At 38.8% G+C, this 20183-nt stretch overlaps 1 protein-coding gene across 1 annotated transcript in view; it reads left to right on the top strand.

The window, feature by feature from the left end:
- Nucleotides 1-20183, top strand: part of CFTR (CF transmembrane conductance regulator) — a 157264-nt gene that overhangs the window by 35769 nt on the left and 101312 nt on the right. The window contains exons 4-9 of the mRNA XM_081800915.1: nucleotides 1074-1163; nucleotides 2024-2187; nucleotides 2997-3122; nucleotides 7490-7736; nucleotides 9647-9739; nucleotides 16703-16885. Of these exons, the coding sequence (XP_081657041.1) occupies nucleotides 1074-1163; nucleotides 2024-2187; nucleotides 2997-3122; nucleotides 7490-7736; nucleotides 9647-9739; nucleotides 16703-16885 (903 nt within the window). The remainder of the gene's footprint in view (nucleotides 1-1073; nucleotides 1164-2023; nucleotides 2188-2996; nucleotides 3123-7489; nucleotides 7737-9646; nucleotides 9740-16702; nucleotides 16886-20183) is intronic.

Below are 20183 nucleotides of genomic sequence, written 5' to 3'. Positions count from 1 at the left end.
CCAGTTCCATCCACGTCGTTGCAAATGGCAAGATCTCATTCCTTTTGATGGCTGCATAATATTCCATTGTATATATATACCACCTCTTCTTTACCCATTCATCTGTCGATGGACATCTTGGCTCTTTCCACAGTTTGGCTATTGTGGACATTGCTGCTATAAACATTGGGGTGCACATACCCTTTCAGATCCCTACTTTTGTATCTTTGGGGTAAATACCCAGTAGTAAATTTTGCAGGCAAAGTTTGACTGTGATCTTTCACAATTGTGATTTATCTACTTAACAATTTTACTTGTGTATAGGGATGTATTTTTCTTTGTAATATTTAAGGATTTTGTATTGTTAATACAATCTTCCACAAAATCATTAATGATTCAGTTATTCATAATATACTTTTATTGACTTTAATCATAATTTTATTCAATAGAATTACTATAGGTCTCTACTGTAGGTCAATAGTGTTGCTTTAAGATTATAGTTTTTTTAATTTTTAATTTTCAAAGATTTTATTTATTTATTAGAGAGAGGGAGAGAGAGTGAGCACAAGTAGGGAAGAGGGGCAGAGGGGCAAAGGGAGAGGGAGAAGCAGACTCTCCGGTGAGTAGAGAGCCCGATGCGGGGCTCAGTCCCAGGACCTGGGGATCATGACCTGAGCCAAAGGCAGGCACTTGACTGACTGAGCCACCCAGGTGCCCCAAGATTATAGGTTTTAATCTCAAATTTTGCTACCTGTAAAAACAAAACAAGAAAGCCCACCAAAATCTCCACACTATATAGATGGATATTTAAGTGTAATATCATTCCTGTTTGGGAGTAGAAAGCATGTCATTACTGTCTAGATGCTGGAAAATGAAATAACTACAGGCATGTTAATATAATATTTTTTGTGAAGAGAAATATTTATAAATCTGAGAAGATACCAAGGTAAATGGACATAAAATAATAATTTTCATGACCTTTACTTAAAAATTCATGCATAGTGACCTCATTCTTCAGCTGTTTTACAATGTTACTTATTCATATATTTGTCTTCTCTTTGTCAGCATCATCTAACTTCCCATTTTCCCTTTAGACTTTAAAGCTGTCAAGTCGTGTTCTGGATAAAATAAGTATTGGACAACTTGTTAGTCTCCTTTCCAACAACCTGAACAAATTTGATGAAGTATGTACCTACTGATTTAATCTTAATCTTTTCTGCATTATTGTTATACCTCATACAAGCCCAAGGGTTTTCCTGGGTCAGTTAACAGTGACATATGGTTAAGTCATACACATCCTTACCTTCTCTATTTCTGCCAGCGACGGCTGTGTAGCCAGGTGCCATTCTGGGGTCTCACGGGACCACCTAATGCAAAGGCATCTTGGCTTGCTATGTATTTAATGAAGCTTTTCAAAATTCGAGTTTTATCAGATCTTGTTTCCTTTTAATACTTTAAATCAGTTATTTACTTTGGCTGAATATGATACTCTGAGCAATTCTTGTTCAGTGCTGTCTTACGACACAAATAAATGCAAGGTCTTTGAGGACAGAGAGTGTGTTTTATTTATCTTAGCATTCTCAGTATTTAGCAGAGTGTTAAACCCCCAGCAGGTGCTAAATAAGTTAAAATTGAATTAAGCATGCATTTATTCTTAATATTTTGTCAGGTGGTAGAGTTGTTATACTGAGAGCCTTTGGAGACCCCTTTGCTCTCACATGTTTACATCGTGGCTCTTGCTTTAGACAAATAGAAGTAAATTATGTAAAATAAATCCCTGATACGATACTTAAGATATTTAATCTTAATTGCATTGAATAAAAATACACTGAAAAATGCAATGACTCGAAATTTGTTCCCTGGGAAATCCTAGTCTATTTGTAGAATGTTTAATCACGTTGCTATGCCCTCCATGAAAGGAAGACCTTGATTTTAGCATGCTGGGAACCATGATGTGTTTGACTGTCTAAGCTCTCTGTGCCCACTTTCTCTCATCTAGGCTTGTGTGTCTGTCACTGGTTTTCACTGTGATTTCATTTTCCAGGGACTTGCACTGGCACATTTTGTGTGGATTGTTCCCTTACAAGTGACGCTCCTGATGGGGCTGCTCTGGGATCTGTTACAAGCCTCCGCCTTCTGTGGTCTTGCTTTCCTCATCGTCCTTGCCGTATTTCAAGCCGGGTTGGGAAGAATGATGATGAAGTACAGGTAGTACCACTCTAGTTACATAGCTCGGAAGGGTTTTAAATTAGATTTTCACCAAGTCTACTCGAGTGAAACCAGGACTGCTCTATTTACTGAACCGGGATCTACTTACTGGGTGTCACTAAAAAGGAATTATTTTAATAGTGTAAATAATACTCCCTATATCAATGGGATGTATTTTTTTTTGGCTTATCTGTCTATAGAATTTCTTTTTAAATATGTAAAGATTCCGTTCATTTGTATAGATCGTAAGACTTAGGTAGAGTGGATAAAGCATATATGTGCACGGGAGGGAATGCATATATATTGGATAGAGCTTTATAGGTTTTTCCCACTCTGGTTCGTGTCATGGATCATCACACCAGAACCTTAGTTACTTTTTATTACAGAATGTGTCAGTGATACCAGTCCCAGTGTATGATAGAGGACTTCTAGAGTTTGTCAGCTAGAAGATGATAGAACGTATACAAGTTTTGGAGTCTGCTAGCTCTTGGCTTGAATCCCAAACCACTTTGCCTCACTGAGTCTCTGGTTTTTCATCTTTAAAATGGAAATAACCACTTCTCCTGGAGCGCCATGAAGTGTCCTACACTGGGACAGTCTATGGAATGTGTCTAATAGTGTCTGGTACATAGAGGGCATTTACTAAAAGATAGCTATTATTTTTGTTATTATCTATCAGATAATAAAATAAATGTCCATCTGTTTGGTACTAAGTGTGGCCTTTTAAAAAAAGCTTTTGTAGTTCTTAGTGACAATTTGACTTGGTTTTACTAAGTATTTGATTGATTGAGTGATTGATTGATTTACAGAGACCAGAGAGCTGGAAAGATCAATGAAAGACTCGTGATCACCTCAGAAATGATTGAAAATATCCAATCTGTTAAAGCATACTGCTGGGAGGAAGCAATGGGAAAAATGATTGAAAACATAAGACAGTAAGTCCTTCTGATAATTTCAATATCATTAGTCAGTTAATGTTTAATATTTTAAGATTTTATTTATTTATTTGAGAGAGAGAATGAGAGAGAGAGAGAGCACATGAGAGGGGGGAGGGTCAGAGGGAGAAGCAGACTCCCCGCCGAGCAGGGAGCCCGATGCGGGACTCGATCCCGAATGTTTAATATTTTAAAAATGAGTGTGTCACAGTGGACTTACTTCCAGTTCATATTTGAAGTTTCTGACTATCAATTGTTTTAAGTTACATCAATATTCATGCATCAATATCAAGTGGCATAAAGTCATTTTCATGGGCTGTAGTTTTATTTAGTTGGTTAAGTGTGTTATTTTTCATTACAAAGATATTTATGCCTTATGAAAGAATCTCCTATATGTGTTTCTGGCTGCTTATTATACTTATTGACTACAATAATGATCACGATGCTGGAGGCTGATTGAAACCTTAAATGAAACTACCAGAGGGCACCTGGGTGGCTCAGTTGTTAAGCGTCTGCCTTCGGCTCAGGTCATGATCCAGGTTCCCAGGATCGAGCCCTGCGTCGGGCTCCCTGCTCCGTGGGAAGCCTGCTTCTTCCTCTCCCACTCCCCCTGCTTGTGTTCCTTCTCTCACCATTTCTCTCTCTGTCAAATAAATAAATAAATAAAGTCTTAAAAAAAAAAAAAGGAACTACCAGAGTCATAACTGTATAATTCTGAACCAACTAAGTGGTTTTCTGTTATTCCATTTCACTTAACTTATGTTATGGCTCATGAAAAATGAAAGAAACACTTCTCTTTGGTTAAAGTATCATATCATTGGGGTGCCTGGGTGGCTCAGTTGTTAAGCAGCTGCCTTCAGCTCAGGTCATGATCCCAGGGTCCTGGGATCGAGCCCCACGTCGGACTCCCCGCTCAGCAGGAAGCCTGCTTCTCTCTCTCCCTCTGACTGCCACTCTGCCTACTTGTGCTCTCTATCTCTCTGTCAAATAAATAAAAATCTTTAAAAAAAAAATCATATCATTGTTCTTCCTTAACTTAAGAATAATAATGCAGGGTAATATATCCATAAATTATGTTTCTAGAAACCCTGCACTTGAGAGGTCAGCTCAAGCAATGAAAGCCATCACCTGAGATAGAATCAGTACTTGGCACCTGTCTCTTGTCTTGTTTCACCTCAGATAACCTCTCTTTCACTGATTGGTAAGGATTATATCCAGCAAAAAAGTACAGCCCAGACTGAGATATGATTCCTCTGACAGTTTGGGGCACAATATAAATTAGGGCATTTCTGCAGCCATGAGACCATTTTTCTTCAATCAAGGTCCGTGTCTACAAACTGCAGTCAAAAATGGTTCTAGGAGACTCAGTGATAGACACACTACTGTTGATGACCAGGTAATTTAAGGTCCTATAGCACCTGAGAGTTTCACAGGGAAAAATATACTAAAAAGCAGAGTACCCTCTTGGATGGTGTGAATATGGTTATAAGGAATTGGGGCTGCTGATTCTGGTAGACAGTGGTAACTGAGCTGCAGGTGTGTGATTGGAAAAACAAAAGAAACGCTGAAATATTAAGTCCTTTGCCATGTAAATAGAAAGAGTGAAAGAGTAAATATTTCCCAAACATTATTGGTCACCTGTTTTCATTATGCCATTCAAGACAAATCCAGGAAAGGAATTATATTTTCTTTCCAGAAACATCCTTAAAGATCTTGGGGAATCGTTTAGTCAGTTGAGGTTGTTTTCCTTAGTAACCTGTGAATTTTCCATCATACTCGTCCCCTTGGTCACTTCTCCATAAGCACAGGCACACCAAGAATGGGATGAGGCGTTAATCAGAGGATCCCATTGTCTCGGGCCTCGAGATAGACCCCTGGTCTGGTCATTCTAGGTGCTGACTTTTCTTGACTTTGGTTTTTATTTTTCTTCTTCCTCGAAAGATGAAATTCATCCTTTCTATTTCATATTTCTGTCTGGCCAATTCTAATAGCAAATGGTTGGTTGTAACTTGTGTAATCTGGTTCCTTAATCTGGCATGAAATTATTACCTGAAAAGGCTGCGAGGTGCGGACGTAAATATGGGAAAGCAAGAGTTGCTTCTACTCAAAAGAGCAAATGTAATATTCTGGAAGAAATCGTCAGGATACACTTCAAAGGGATGATTGCCTCAGCCTGGGCACCTACTGAACTGGGCAGAGACTGTATAAAACTCCCTGCCAATCTACTCCTTTATCGCTCTTCTGTAATTAAGTCACCTTCAAGTTTTTTTTTTAATAAGAAATTGATAAAATATTTTTATGACTCATAAAGTACAAGTGATTTTATTACAGAGAGTACTGCTTTCTGGGTGATCCTTAGAAATGTTTTTGAGTCCATTATTCTTTTCTTGTCATACCACTTCTTCCATTTTCCTCAACAGTTTCTAATACATTTCAACAACAATTTTCACAAATTTGTGAACATTTTTGTGAACAAGGTTTTCTAGCCTTTTATTAACATCGACCTAGCCACTATTATTCTTTTTTTCTGTTGAGGATTAAGGATTCTAAGCATAGATTCTTAGTGCCAGACCCTCTGCTGTGCTCTCATTTCTCTTGGCAACGACTCTGCCTGGGAGATGGTATGTTTCCCTTCTACACACTTGGATTCTGTAGCATCAAAGGGAAGAGCAGTTGGCTTAAGAAGGCATGGCTATCACTGGCAGAGCCAGGGGTCAAACCCCAGTGAGATTCCAAAATCACAGTCTGCCTTCAGTGCCAAGTGATTGAACTAAGTAAGCATTAGACCATATTACATTGTGAATCATGGTCTAGGTTGGGCATGTGGAACTTCATGTTCTTTATCAGGGTGCTCAGGATTCTCAGACTAAAAAAAAAACAAACAAACAAAAGTTTGGTTTTTTTTTTTCTGAATTCTACGACTTGAGAATGAGAACTTCTCTGAATTCTACACATGTGTGAAACTAGCCCCCATGTGCCAGGCACAGCTGGTGCTATTGCTCGCTCCCCCCCAGAACCCTCTGTGTGTCTGTTCATGGCTGCCTTTCCCCCTGCAAGAGCTGAATAGGAGGATCACAACGGACTCTAATTTTTCTGGTCCTGGCAGAGTGGGATGGAGGTTGAAGGCAGCATTGTTCTCTCTTTTTTTTTTTTTTTAAAGATTTTATTTATTTATTTGACAGAGATAGAGAGAGAGCACAAGTAGGCAGAGAGACAGGCAGAGGGAGAGGGAGAAGCAGACTCTCCACCGAGCAGGGAGCCCGACATGGGGCTTGATCCCAGGACCCTGGAATCATGACCCGAGCCGAAGGCAGCCGCCTAACCGACTGAGCCACCCAGGTGCCCCAGCATTGTTCTGTCTTATTACCAGCATCGGCACTCCCTGTTTTCTGCCTGCTAGAGCACTGAAACCTCTTCTCTGTGTGTTTAAAAAAAAAAAAAAAATTCACATTTGCAGTTTAGACTAGAAGGTCAGAAGTAAAAAATGATTGTTGCAGGGCACCTGGCTGGCTCAGTCATTGGAGCGTGTGATTCTTGATGTTGGAGTTGTGGGTTTGAGCCCCATGATGGGTGTAGAGATGACTTAGAAATAAAATCTTTAAAAAATGATTTTTGCAAATAATTATACTAAACTGAGAGACAGAGAAGCTATAGTAGCCACTCTTTTGTAACTTTTCAAGAGCTACCTACAACAGAATCACTTGGGTTCTTGTTAAAGCATGGATTCTGGAAGCCTATTGAAAACTCAGTCAGTCAGTATCTCCGGGTGGTGGGCCTGAGGCTGCATTTTAACGAGTTTGTCAGGTGATTTTCACCCATGCTAAGGGTTGAGAAACTCCTCCTTTGCTGCTTATCTGTTGTTCTCAGTGTTCCCCAAAGCCAAGCTAGAATTTCTAAAATGTTAAGAATCCATTAGGGAATCACAAAAGTATATTTTTCCTTTATAAATCTTGCAATGTTGTCCTCATTTCCACACTTAATTACTTAAAACACCAACCAACAAATAAAAAATTTGAATCAAAATCTTTACTAGTCTTACAAAGTAATAATGAAGTGATTAAAGATATTGAAATACTGTCATCATAGCAATAGAAATAATAATTGAGATTATGAATTATAATTTAAAAATAATATTTACAGGTATGATGTCCAAGACACTGGTGCATTCATTATTCTCTCAGAGAAGGTAACTGAGGCCCAGAGAGATTAAATAACTTGCCCAAGGTCACACGGCTCGTATAGGGTGGAGCTAGGATCAGAACACAGACAGAAAGCCTTGAGAGCTTCTGTTCAGGTTTTACATTCCAAGATGCCTGGTATTTGAAAAGTTAATAAGCATCCCAAATTTTATATTTTTTTTTTTATAGAACAGAACTGAAACTGACCCGGAAGGCAGCCTATGTGAGATACTTCAATAGCTCAGCCTTCTTCTTCTCAGGGTTCTTTGTGGTGTTTTTATCTGTGCTTCCCTATGCACTGAACAAAACAATCATGCTCCGAAAAATATTCACAACCATCTCATTCTGCATCGTTTTGCGCATGGCAGTCACTCGGCAGTTCCCCTGGGCTGTACAAACCTGGTATGACTCCCTGGGAGCAATAAACAAAATACAGGTAATGTACCTAACTGGGCATCGTATGCAATGATTTTAGAACAGTTTTGAACTTTTCTAGTGAGTAAACTCTCTGGAGACAAAGTCTTGGTCTCGGGCCTGTTCGATGCACAGGATTACCTCTCTTGATGTCTATGTGTATTCTAATGAGCCCTTGTGATGAAAGCCCAGTGAAATAAATGAAAGTCTGTGAGATTCTCTCAAGTCAAAGAAGTTGAAGAAAATATTGTTTCTGTAATCTGGAGAATTTTATTTAATCAACCAGTAGATCAGTTCTAATGAACTTGGCAAATGTGCAAAAGATGGTAGCAGATTCACCAGGAAGTCATAAAACATTCCAGCTAAAACTAAGAATGGTCACCTTAAACTTTTAAAAAATTTTCAACCTACTTTCCAGAACGTAAGATAGATGAGAATGGTATTTTATGTCACATCCTAGCAATGCTCATGTAGCTGGTAGCTTGGAAGAGAAGTTCTAAAGTCCTCAGGTGATTATACTGGTATATATAAAGCTAATTGAATCACCACCATGAATTTATGTGTGGTTATAATTTTTATAATTAATATACAGATCAAAAATGTATTCTTATACTTTTTTGATATCCACTTAAATGTTTAACCAGAAAATAAATCACTGTGATAGAAAGAAAAATGAGGGTGAAGGGTGAACCACTTTTAGGTGGTTCTGCCATTATGTAATCTTGGCCAGACTTTGCCAGTTGTGGCCCATGGACCTAATTTTGGCCTTGAACCTGTTTCACTTGATCTTTAAATTAAAAACAAACAAACCAACAGCCCATTTGCATTAGTTGCCAGCATTTAAAAGTTGGGTGATGTTACATATTCAATAAATCATGTCTTCAGCCTCTTTTGAAGAATTGGAATATATAGTAACTGGGTCCTCTTCCCTTATAAGCTGTGGCAACTCCCCCCCTCAAAGAGGGCCTGCTCTCTCCTGTTCTACACAGTCTCTACTCAGCCACCCTCCTTAAATTTATCATTTTGAAAATATGTGAGTTTGAGATCTGTGAGTTAGACAAATTGGGGAATGTAGTTCAGAACCCATAGCAGCTCTTAGACTAATCTTATTTCTTCTGTTAACCCTTCTCAACTGAGAGAGATAGAGATAGAGAAGAGAGAGAGAAAAAATGAACATACATACAGACTTGAAGAGAGAACATCACAAAGACAGGGAGAGTCACTGAACAGAAACATAGTCAGAGAAACAAAACTGGGAGAAAAAGAGAGAAACCAAGGTAGAGATAGTGAGTGAGAGAAGAGTAGAGGAGAAAAAGCAAAAGCGAGGCAAGGAGCAGACTGTCCTCAATACCTGCTGTGGTAGGACTTAATTCTTCCTGATGCTCCCACCTTCCCTTGTAGAGCCCTAATAATGTCTAATAGAACCCTTCTTTTAGAGTCAAGGTTCGATGCTTTAAAATCAGCTATATCAGATTTTCATACCTTTACGTAACCCAGAGAAGTGATGCTATCGATGCCTCAAATAAGGAGGGTGCTGTAGACGTGAGGACATTAGCTTTCTCTCTGTCCTAATTGTTGAATTGAGGCACATTGGAGGGTAATTCAGGGAGGGCTTATAAATTTATCACCCAGGTTAACATGTAAGTGTAGAAGGAAGAATCAGTTGCGTGTTAAAATCTAATGTATAAAACAGTTTTATAAGATAGCACATGTTTTAAGAGTGCCTTTCAAATGTGATAAATCCTAGTGCTTGGCAAATAACTTTAGAACACTGCAAACGATTATTTTATTAAGAAGTAATTTCTAATCTATTCATAAATCTTCATAAAACCCAAATACAGGATACAGAACTATTGGAGTGTAAAATAGGTGTAATAAAGCAATAATGCTATTCTAGTTCTACAATATGTTTGTGCCTTCTTTTGTAAACAGGATTTCTTACAAAAGCAAGAGTATAAGACGTTGGAATATAACTTAACAACTACAGAAGTAGTGATGGAGAATGTAACAGCCTTCTGGGAGGAGGTCAGAACTTTTTAATTGTTTGCTCTAAATACTTCAGCATTTTCTCCTTTGCAAATCTGGTTTTCACCTAATAGACAAGAAAGTTAGAACGATAATTGAACTGGTAGTGCTAAGAGGGGAGCCGCTGCACTTACTGGATCAATTAAGATTAGGAAGTAATGCAAACCTCAGAGGTTCTGGAGCCTGGTAAGAGCAGGGCTTGAATTTTGGCTCCGCCATTTATTCTGTGTGTAATTTAGATTGAATTTCTTATGGAGCCTTTGGTTCTCCATCTGTAAAATGAAATATTAATATTTCCCTTGCAACCAGTGCCTGGTTTCTTGCAAGTTTGTTGTGAAGTGTGAAGCGCTCAGCAGAGTACCATGCACATAATAGTTCCTCAAGAAATGCTCCTTTCTCTGATCTCAAGTTCCAGTCCAGTGTGTTTGCATACACCGGTCAACATAAAGATGTAGGAGAGATACATCCATGTGTTGTTTTCTATTTTTACTTATATCCATTCACTATTAAAAATTCTCTCGTATATCTCAAAGTCAGAAAAATATTATCAAGGATGTTCAGCCTCTCAAGAAGCAATATTTGATGATTGAGAACACCTATTGAGTTCCTCTTTCCTTATCGCTTATATCTGCCGAGTAAAGATAGGAGTTACGAAACCAGTGTCCTATTTCTACATTTTCCAAAATATCTGAAACTGGTTTTATTTATATAAGCAACTTGACAGCGAGGCCTTCACTTCACTTCATTTTTAAAGATACAGGTTAGAGAATAATTCTTTATCTGCCTAGCAAAATTGTTTGTGGGAAAATGTCAGGTCAGAAAGGGATCAGATTGATTTTACTTCTTTGTTTTTAGGAGTTTCAAAGGCCGTTCTCGGCATGAGGGAAAAATAAGAAGTTTAACGTTTTCCCTCCTAATTTCAGACAAAATCGTTTCCCTGCTCTGCTGCAAAAATCTTCCATTTTCCTCTCCTTCCATCTAATAAAATAGGTAACATGCTCAAACCCTTACTCTGTGCCAGGCCCTAGGATAAGCGCTCGATACGTGTTGTCTCATTTAATTCACTTAACATTCCTGTGACCTAAGTAATTTACTGATAAGAAAGTGGATGCTAAGAAAAGTTAAGGGTTCTGGCTCAGCTCACACAACTGGTAGGGGCCGAAGCCAGAATTTGGGCCCAGAAGTCATAGTCTACAATCCGTTCACCCAACTGTTGCCTCCCATCTGGCTATATCCTCATCCTCCAGTCTTTGACTATCACCTGCCAAATTCTGGACACTTCTTGATCACATTTGCTCAGGATAGTGGTGATTGTTTTGAAATGTTACACTCTGAAATCTCTTCTCAGCCCAGAATTTCCTAACCGTCCAGCTCTGTCTGTCTCTAAATCCCACCTTTACAGTAGTCTTTCAGGTTCAAGGTTTCTAGTCTCTTCAGTGCTCCCTTTGGGCCCTGCCTGGTACAATCTCTGCTTATTCCAAGACCAGTCATTTCAGTTCTTCTCCTACAACTCTCTCAATTCCCATTTCCTTCCACTGGCTCCTTTCCTGCAAAACGTTACTTTATGGACCTTGGTGAGGTAGGTGCTGTCTAGGAAAATCATAAAATCATTTGTAAGCTTTACTCTGTTCTTGTTTCAACCTTAGTGGGGCCTGTAAACCTTCTTGGGAAATCTTTTCATTTGTCTTAATTAATTTTCTTTACCATTTCCCCAGAAGCTATTCCAGATTTTTATCACTTTCCCGAAAGCCCCAACTTCTCTCAGGATCTGAGAGAAGTTGCCTTCTACAAAACAGAAAGAAAAGAGAAGCCATTATCATGTATGAATGCTTCCAACTTCCCTGTTCACCCTTGGAATTATGTGTTCCTCCTTCCTTCATGTCTAAGAGAAAGATAGATGTTTCTCCCTGCCCTTGACTGAGCTATTACTACTTCGCTTCATCTTCTTAGAACAGGGGGCCAGCAGACCTCTCTCTAAGAGCTTCAACATCTCCTTTCAACTGACTCCTTTTCCCATTCAGATGTTTTCCAGTTAAAAAAAAAGTCTTCCCTTGCTTTTGTCCACCCACCTTCATCCTCCAAACCTTATCCCTTTCTGTCCCTTTGCTGTCACGCCTGTTATTTCCTCATCTTTCATGGGCTGCTCCCTACCGCAGTCTGGATTCTGCCCTCGCCGACACATCAGAAGGGCTCCTTTCTTCTTGAATTGATCACTTAGCTTTAGTGCAACCGCTCTTTCCATATAATTTTATCCTCAGACCATGACTTCTACCTCTTCCCTGCCTGCTGCTTCCATGGTGATGGGCATGGGGTCCCCATTTAGGCTTTCTTCTAGCATTTCATGCCCCCTGTGGGTGACCTCAAGCTCAGGGCAAACTGAGATCAATGTACTGATGAGTCTCAAATGCAAATTTCTGGCCCCAGTTTCTTTCCTGAACTTCTCTTATGCATTTCTAAATTTCCTGCATGCTCCTCAAGCACTTCACATTCATCACTCGCCAAGCTTCACACACCCTCTCCTCCCAGTGTATTTGCTATTTCCTTTGTTGGCATCAACAGCACCCAAGGGGCAAGTCCCTGGTGAATTATATATGATTCTGCCCTCAATCCAAGACTGGGAGTGGGTAAAATTACTACTTACTTATTAGGAAGCTGAAACTTAGTTTAAGCAACTAGAACAAAATTAGACAACAAATTAGGGAAGAGCTAAAAGGTCAGCCTAAGTTTCTCTGACTCCAAAATGCTTTACCACTCGCCATACTGCTCTTTATTTAAACAAAACAAAACAAAAAAGAGTGACTGCTGTTTTACGGTATATTGCTTTCACATACATGATCTCATTTAATACCCTCAACAACACCAGAGACTGAAGTTCAGAATGTTAACAATGACTTGTCAACCATTAGCCAGCTAGTTGAGATGTCACAAGAATGGGGTAAAGACAAAGGATATCATAACCATTTCATGCACAACTACAGGGGACAGGTAAACATGGAAAATGTTCAATCTTATTAGGGAGCAAATAAATAAAAATAAGATCAATAGTGAGATTCCATTTTCACCTATAAAACTACAAAAAAAAGTTAAAACAAATCCAAAACCAAAAATCAGTGTCGATAAGGGTTCTTGAAAACAAGCACTCTCATATAATTATTGGTGGAAGAAAATTTAGAACTACGATTGACAAGACTTGGAATTTCATATGTCTTTTGCTCTGGAAACTCCACTTGTGGGAATTTTTACCAAAAAAAAGTGCTCCCCAGTTTATAACAAAGTACATGTGAATAGTTTATCCATACTCTTGGATACTATCTTACAACTAAAAATTATATTAAAATAGTATTTAATGGTATATGAAAATGTTGATGATTTATTATAAGTCATAAAAAGTGGGTCACCACCTTATTTTTTCTTAATTTTGTAAAATATATATATATTTTATTGAAATATAGTTGACCTATTATGTTAGTTTCAGGTATACAACATAGTGATTCAACAATTATATACATTACGAAATGCTCACCATGACAAGTGTAGAAACCATCTGTCACCATACAGAGTTATTACAATAATATTGACTATATTCTCTATGCTGTACCTTTCATCTCTGGTTATATGTATGTATTTATATACAAAATTGTATATATCTATATATGTAAGAAAGTGGAGGGATTTCTTTTTTTTTATTATTTTTTTATTTTATTTTTTTTAAAGATTTTATTTATTTATTTGAGAGAGAGAGAATGAGAGACCAAGGGCATGAGAGGGAAGAGGATCAGAGGGAGAAGCAGACCCCCTGCTGAGCAGGGAGCCTGATGTGGGACTGGATCCTGGGACTCCAGGATCATGACCTGAGCTGAAGGCAGTCGCTTAACCAACTGAGCCACCCAGGTGCCCCGGGATTTCTTTTTTTTAAAGATTATTTATTTATTTATTTGAGAGAGACAGAGAGAGTGACTGAGAACACAAGAAGGGGAGAGGGGCAGAGGGAGAGGGAGAAGCAGATTCCCCACTGAGCAGGGAGCCTGATGTGGGCTCGATCCCAGGACCTGGGCATCATGGCCTGAGCTGAAGGCAGATGCTTAACCGACTGAGCCAGTCAGGCGCCCCAAGAAAGTGGAGGGATTTCAGTTGAAATGTTATGTATGGTTTCTTCTCAGTAGTAGTACTACAAGTGATTTCTATTTGTTTTGCTTTTCTGTATTCTCCAAATTTCTTGAAATAAGTGTCTTCTATAATCAGAAATAAAGATTATTAGCCACAACAGCCTTCCATGGGTCCACATGCTTATTGGTTAAAAGTCCCACTTCCAAGCATGGCACAAGTCCTTCAACAGCCTGCGTTGCCCATCTTACAAGGACACCTTTTGTCATTTTGCCACATACATCTGACCTGGCCACTCACCACTGCTGAGACATACTGTTTTTTTAAGCCTAAACCATCGTACATGCAGATCTGTCTTCCTGGAGCACCTCTATCATTTCTTGGTCTTGGAAATCCCACTTCTGTCCCTCCTCGGGTCATTTACTTAGTCCAGTTCCAGGCTGAGTTGCTTGTTCTCTGTAATGTACTCCCATAAGATTTGGTGTGATTTTCAGTTCTAGCACTAAGCATGTTTCAGTATTAATATATATTCATACGTTATTCTCCTGTGTGTGGGATTTTTGAAGTGGTCTTTAATATAGAGCTGATGCTCAATAAATAGCTGTGAAATAAATAAACAAACAAACAAACAAATAAATAAATAAGGGAGGGCTGCCTGGGTGGCTCCGTCGGTTGAGGGTTGAGTGTCCAATTCTTGGTTTTGGCTCAGGTCATGATTACAGGGTCCTGAGATTGAGCCCGGGTCAGGCTCTGTGTCAGTGGGGAGTCTACTTGAGATTCTTCCCTCTCCCTCTGTCCCTTCCTCTGCTCACACTCTCTGTCTCTAAAATAAATAAATAAATCTTTTACAAAAATAAATGAATAAGGGAATAACAAATGCCTTTGTCCCATTTTATAAAGACTTTTTATTGTCTACTTCTTAAAAGCTTTGCTTTTAGTTGTTTGATGACTAAGGGGGATGTAGGCCATCCATATCATGAGAACTCAAAGCAGTGGTCTTCAAACTTAATTGCTTATGTATGACCTAAAAGAATTTTGAAAAACTATGACACATAATCTCTGACACATTGTGAAGTTGACATAAATTTTTGTGTAGTTTTAAGTGGTGGCAAGAGGTGTAATTCCTGTTTATTGTATATTGTCTGAGTATGTTAAATGGATTTTTGTCAAAACCTTGGCATTATAGTTTGAGTGCATTCAGTTTATGGAAGATAAATGAATTTATGAAGTCAGTTCTCATTGTAAAGCCATTCAGCTTGCTTTCTGTCAGAAAAAGTATAGCAACCTTAAAATTAATAAGATAATTAATGTGTATCAACTAAATTTATTAAATTATCAAAAATTAAGTTATCAAATAATTAATTAAAATACCTTATCCTGACACTAATTTCTGTAATCTTATTCTAAGCTAGGTAAGACCCATAGATTGCCTTCAGGTCAAATGAGATGTTACCTCCTTCAGTATTCCTGGCTTTGCTTTCTTTCACAAGAAAGAAAATTATTCTTCTCTGTTCCCCTTGTGTGTGTCATAGAGGTTTTTACACTCCAGGAAGGACAGCACAGTAAGACTTAGCACTGGTGACAGGCTCCTCTTCTTTGTCAAGTGAGGCAAGTACGACTGTGAACCGGGAAGTGGGAAAGAAGAAATGACAAACAGCAAGCAGATCTTAGGCAGATGATTTTAGGAAGGAGTATATTTGGTGGTTGAGAATGTGGGAATAGATTCCCTCAAGACTGTATGCATGAGCTTCCTCCCGATCAGTCCTTGGGGCTGGTTACTCTGGACTGAAGACCCTGCTACCCTAAAGCTTCCCATGGGGCAATAGAGAAGCAGGGAACTTTCTTTTTCTTTCTTTTTTTTTTAAAGTTTATTTATTTATTTATTTATTTATTTATTTATTTATTTATTTATTTGAGAGAGAGAGAGACAGGAGAAAGGGAACAGAAGCAGGGGGAGTAGGAGAGGAAGAAGCAGACTTCCCGCTGAGCAGAGAGCCCGATGTGGGGCTCGATCCCAGGACCCTGGGATCATGACCCGAGCCAAAGGCAGACGCCTTGAAAGTTCCCCAGTAGGGAACTTTCAAAAGGGAATTCCTTCCTCCCAACTATTCTCATATAAGGGAATTCATCTGAATGATCTGGCAATCTCATCACGTTTATACTTAAGAACTACTTAAGTGCTTTAGGCTTCTTAGAGGATGGTGCCAGTGGCGTGTTAGAAGAGAGGTTCAGGTTGGGTTGTAATTTCACTCTGGCCAACTTTAGTCATTTCACCTCTGAGTCACAAAGTCTACCGCTTTGAAAGAGATGGATTGTAAAATCTACCTCTGATGTTATTATTGTGCTGAGGATTAGATAATATTTATTTGCTCAGCCTATAGAAGAAGGTACATGTTTTCTTCAATATTAAATTAAGTTTAATTTAATTTAATGGTGAGTGACAATCTAGGATATTGAAGTTATGTTTCCATTAAATGCTTTATTAAAATTTTCAGTGTTTTGCATCATGTACTCTAGAACTCATATACTATATAATTACATGCTATAAAGTATGGATCAGGTGGGGCGCCTGGGTGGCTCAGTCGGTTAAGCGTCTGCCTTCGGCTCGGGTCATGATCCCGGGGTCCTGGGATCGAGCCCCGCATCGGGCCTCTTGCTCCGCGGGGAGCCTGCCCCTCCCTCTCCCTCTGTCTGCTGCTCCGCCTGCTTGTACTCTCTCTCTCTGTCAGTAAATAAATAAAATCTTAAAAAAAAAAGAATGGATCAGGTGCCATGTGCTTTTCATAATACATAAAACAAATATCTATTGAAAATACCTGAAAAACCTACCTTTGTATTTTCTGTATTTTTTTTTTTCAGGGATTTGGGGAATTACTTGAGAAAGCAAAACAAAACAGTAATGACAGAAAAATTTCCAATGGTGATAACAGCCTCTTCTTCAGCAACTTCTCACTTCTTGGTGCTCCTGTCCTGAAAGACATCAGTTTCAAGATAGAAAGAGGACAGTTGTTGGCGGTTGCTGGATCTACCGGAGCAGGCAAGGTAATGTCTTCTATTCCTCACTGTGAGAACTTAATTTGGCGTGCACTTCTTTCTTTTCCTAGTTTGTCTGTAGTGTAAGAGGGTATGTTGGAGAAATTCTTACATCGGTAGTAGGAGAACACCTGGATATAGTGTCCCTTACATAAATTATTCCACTGATAATATTCTCTAGTCTTTTTTTTTTTCTTCATATTACTTCAGTGACTTTTTCTTCTGCATCTTTATTTGGTATATGGCACACAACACAGTGTTTTCCCCCCCGCCCCCATGCATGTGCTGATCTTTACATTTATTAAATTTTTTCCTTCTTTTCTTTCTTTCTTTTTTAAAAATGTTATTATGTTATGTTAGTCACCATACAATACTTCATTGGTTTTTGTTGTAGTGATCCACGATCCATTGTTTTCGTATAACACCCAGTGCTCCATGCAGTACGTGCCCTCCTTAATACCCATCACCGGGCTAACCCATCCCCCCACCTCCCTCCCCTCCAAAACCCTCAGTTTGTTTTTTGGAGTCCATATTCTCTCATGGTTTGTCTCCCCCTCTGATTTTCCCACCTTCATATTTCCCTTCCTTCTCCTAATGTCCTCCGTGCTATTCCTTATGTTCCACAAATAAGTGAAACCATATGATAATTGACTTTCTCTGCTTGCCTTATTTCACTTAGCATAATCTCCTCCAGTCCCATCCATGTTGATGTAAAAGTTGGGTATTCATCCTTTCTGATGGCTGAGTGATATTCCATTGTGTATATGGACCACATCTTCTTTATCCATTCGTCTGTTGAAGGGCATCTCGGCTCTTTCCACAGTTTGGCTATTGTGGACATCGCTGCTATGACCATTGGGGTGCATATGGCCCTTCTTTTCACTACATCTGTGTCTTTGGGGTAAATACCCAGTAGTGCAATTGCTGGGTCATAGGGTAGCTCTCTTTTTAAATTTTTGAGGAACCTCCACACTCTTTTCTTTTTTTAGATTGGAGCATAGTTGACACCCAATGTTACCTTAATTTCTGGCATACAATATAACAATTGAACACTTCTATACATTACGCTATGCTCACAAATGTAGCTACCATCTGTCACCATACAACGCTATTACAATACCATTGGATATATTCCTTTGCTGTACCTTTCATCCATGTGACTTACTCATTCCATAACTGGAAGCCTGTATCTCCCACTCCCCTTTACTCATTTTGCCCATCCCCCCACACCTCTCCCCTCTGGCAAACATCAGATTGTTTTCTGTATTTATGGGTCTTTTTTTGCTTTTTGTTTGTTTATTCTTTCCTTTTGTTTTTTAGATTTCATATATAAGTCAACAAAGTGTCTTATACATGGTGGACATTCAGTAAGTTTATCGAATAAATGAACCATTCATTTTTACCATTCTTTGGCATAGACAGTTTTTTTTCAGAGCTAGTCCAGGAAAATCATGGTGTAGATTTAACCTCAGAACCACATAGGCAGAAGGTCCCTATTTTGTTGATTCAGGATTTTAGAGAATGGACTCAGACTTGCTTAGGATTTATTATGAGGAAAAATTACTGAGTGGAATAGATTTTTGAAAGAAATACATAGGAATGTTAATTTATTTAATGCTGGTCCGTTTCCTACTCCCTACCCCCATCCCAACTTATTATAAGCCAAGAATATTTAGAGATACGTCTGACAAAAATTTACATGTTAAAAAGCAAAAACAGCTAAAGAGTTGAACTCAAGGATGAAAGCGAAGGAAGGAAGGAGGGAAGGTAGGAAGGTAGGAAGGAAGGAAGGAAGGAAGGGGCACTGCTGCTATAAGATAAAAATGTAAATAAAAGTAGAAATTAAGAAACATTTCTGAAAGACATTCATTAATATATAGGAAGAACAATATTTTTGAAGAATTTAATTTGAAACTTGGGAAACAAAATGCTACAGAAAATGTCTAGTCATTGAATTTGGTGTCCACAATGTTAGTAATACAGTTTGCTTATTTCTCTTTCCAATTCTCTTTTTCTACATGTGAAACAGGCTTTTTATTTATTTATTTTTATTTATTTTTTTTTAAGATTTTATTTATTTATTCATGAGAGAGAGAGAGAGAGGCAGAGGGAGGAGCAGGCTCCCAAGGAGCAGGGAGCCCGATGCGGGACTCGATCCCAGGACCCTGAGATCATGACCTGAGCCGAAGGCAGACGCTTAACCATCTGAGCCACCCAGGCGCCCGAAACAGGCTTTCTAAATAAAGTAGCTGTACTTGTATATTCTCTTCTTAGGAGAACTTGTTCCTCCTTTTTTTTTTTTTTTTTAAGATTTTTTTTTTATTTATTTATTTGAGACAGAGAGAATGAGAGAGACAGAGAGCACATGAGAGGGGGGAGGGTCAGAGGGAGAAGCAGGCTCCCGCTGAGCAGGGAGCCCGATGCAGGACTCGATCCCGGGACTCCAGGATCATGACCTGAGCCGAAGGCAGTCGCCTAACCAACTGAGCCACCCAGGCGCCCTGTTCCTCCTTTTAAGTATCATTTTTTCCTTCTATTTCTTATATAATATTAGTAGCAATTTTCACTATTAAAATAAAAAGATAACCATAGGAGAAGTTGTTCATCAGCAAATTATAGATGGTCTAAACAAGAAAGTTTGCTGGTGGGAGGTAATTATGTTTCATATAATTTTTAAAATTCTGTTTATATGTTTAAAGTTACTTCTTCGAAAGGTGTACAAAAATAGCTTTGGATTCACCAATTACAAGACTTACCAGCAATTAAATTTCAGGCAATTCTATTAAGAATTGATGAGCAGATAATTGCTGGCTGGAGTTGCAGTTGCATCTTCTGGGAAGTAGCTCTGAAGACCAAGTCAGAGGAAGGCAGTGGTTCCTTAGGGATAATTAAACTCTTCTGAGGGCTTGGCAGCTCAGTCCAGGAGGGAGCCTTTTCACAGTATTAGGAATGGAGTATTTTTTTTTTTTTTAATTTTATTATGTTATGTTAGTCACCATACAATACATCATTGGTTTTGATGTGGTGATCCACGATCCATTGTTTTCTTGTAACACCCAGTGCTCCATGCAGTACGTGCCCTCCTTGATACCCATCACTGGGCTAACCAATCCCCCCTCCCCCCCAAAAAAAACCCTGTTTGTTTCTCAGAGTCCATAGTCTCTCATGGTTCATCTCTCCCTCCAATTCCCCCCCCCCCCATTTTTCCCTTCCTTTTCCTAATGTCCTCCATGCTAGGAATGGTGTATTTTATAATCGACTGGACAGAAGATCTAGCTAATATATATAAAATTGAATAGTTGCAGAT

The sequence above is a fragment of the Leptonychotes weddellii genome, chromosome 12 (assembly GCF_054177405.1).
Source record: "Leptonychotes weddellii isolate Sample4059 chromosome 12, ASM5417740v2, whole genome shotgun sequence".
Taxonomy (NCBI): Eukaryota; Metazoa; Chordata; class Mammalia; order Carnivora; family Phocidae; genus Leptonychotes; species Leptonychotes weddellii.
This window is presented reverse-complemented; position numbering and strand designations above follow the sequence as displayed.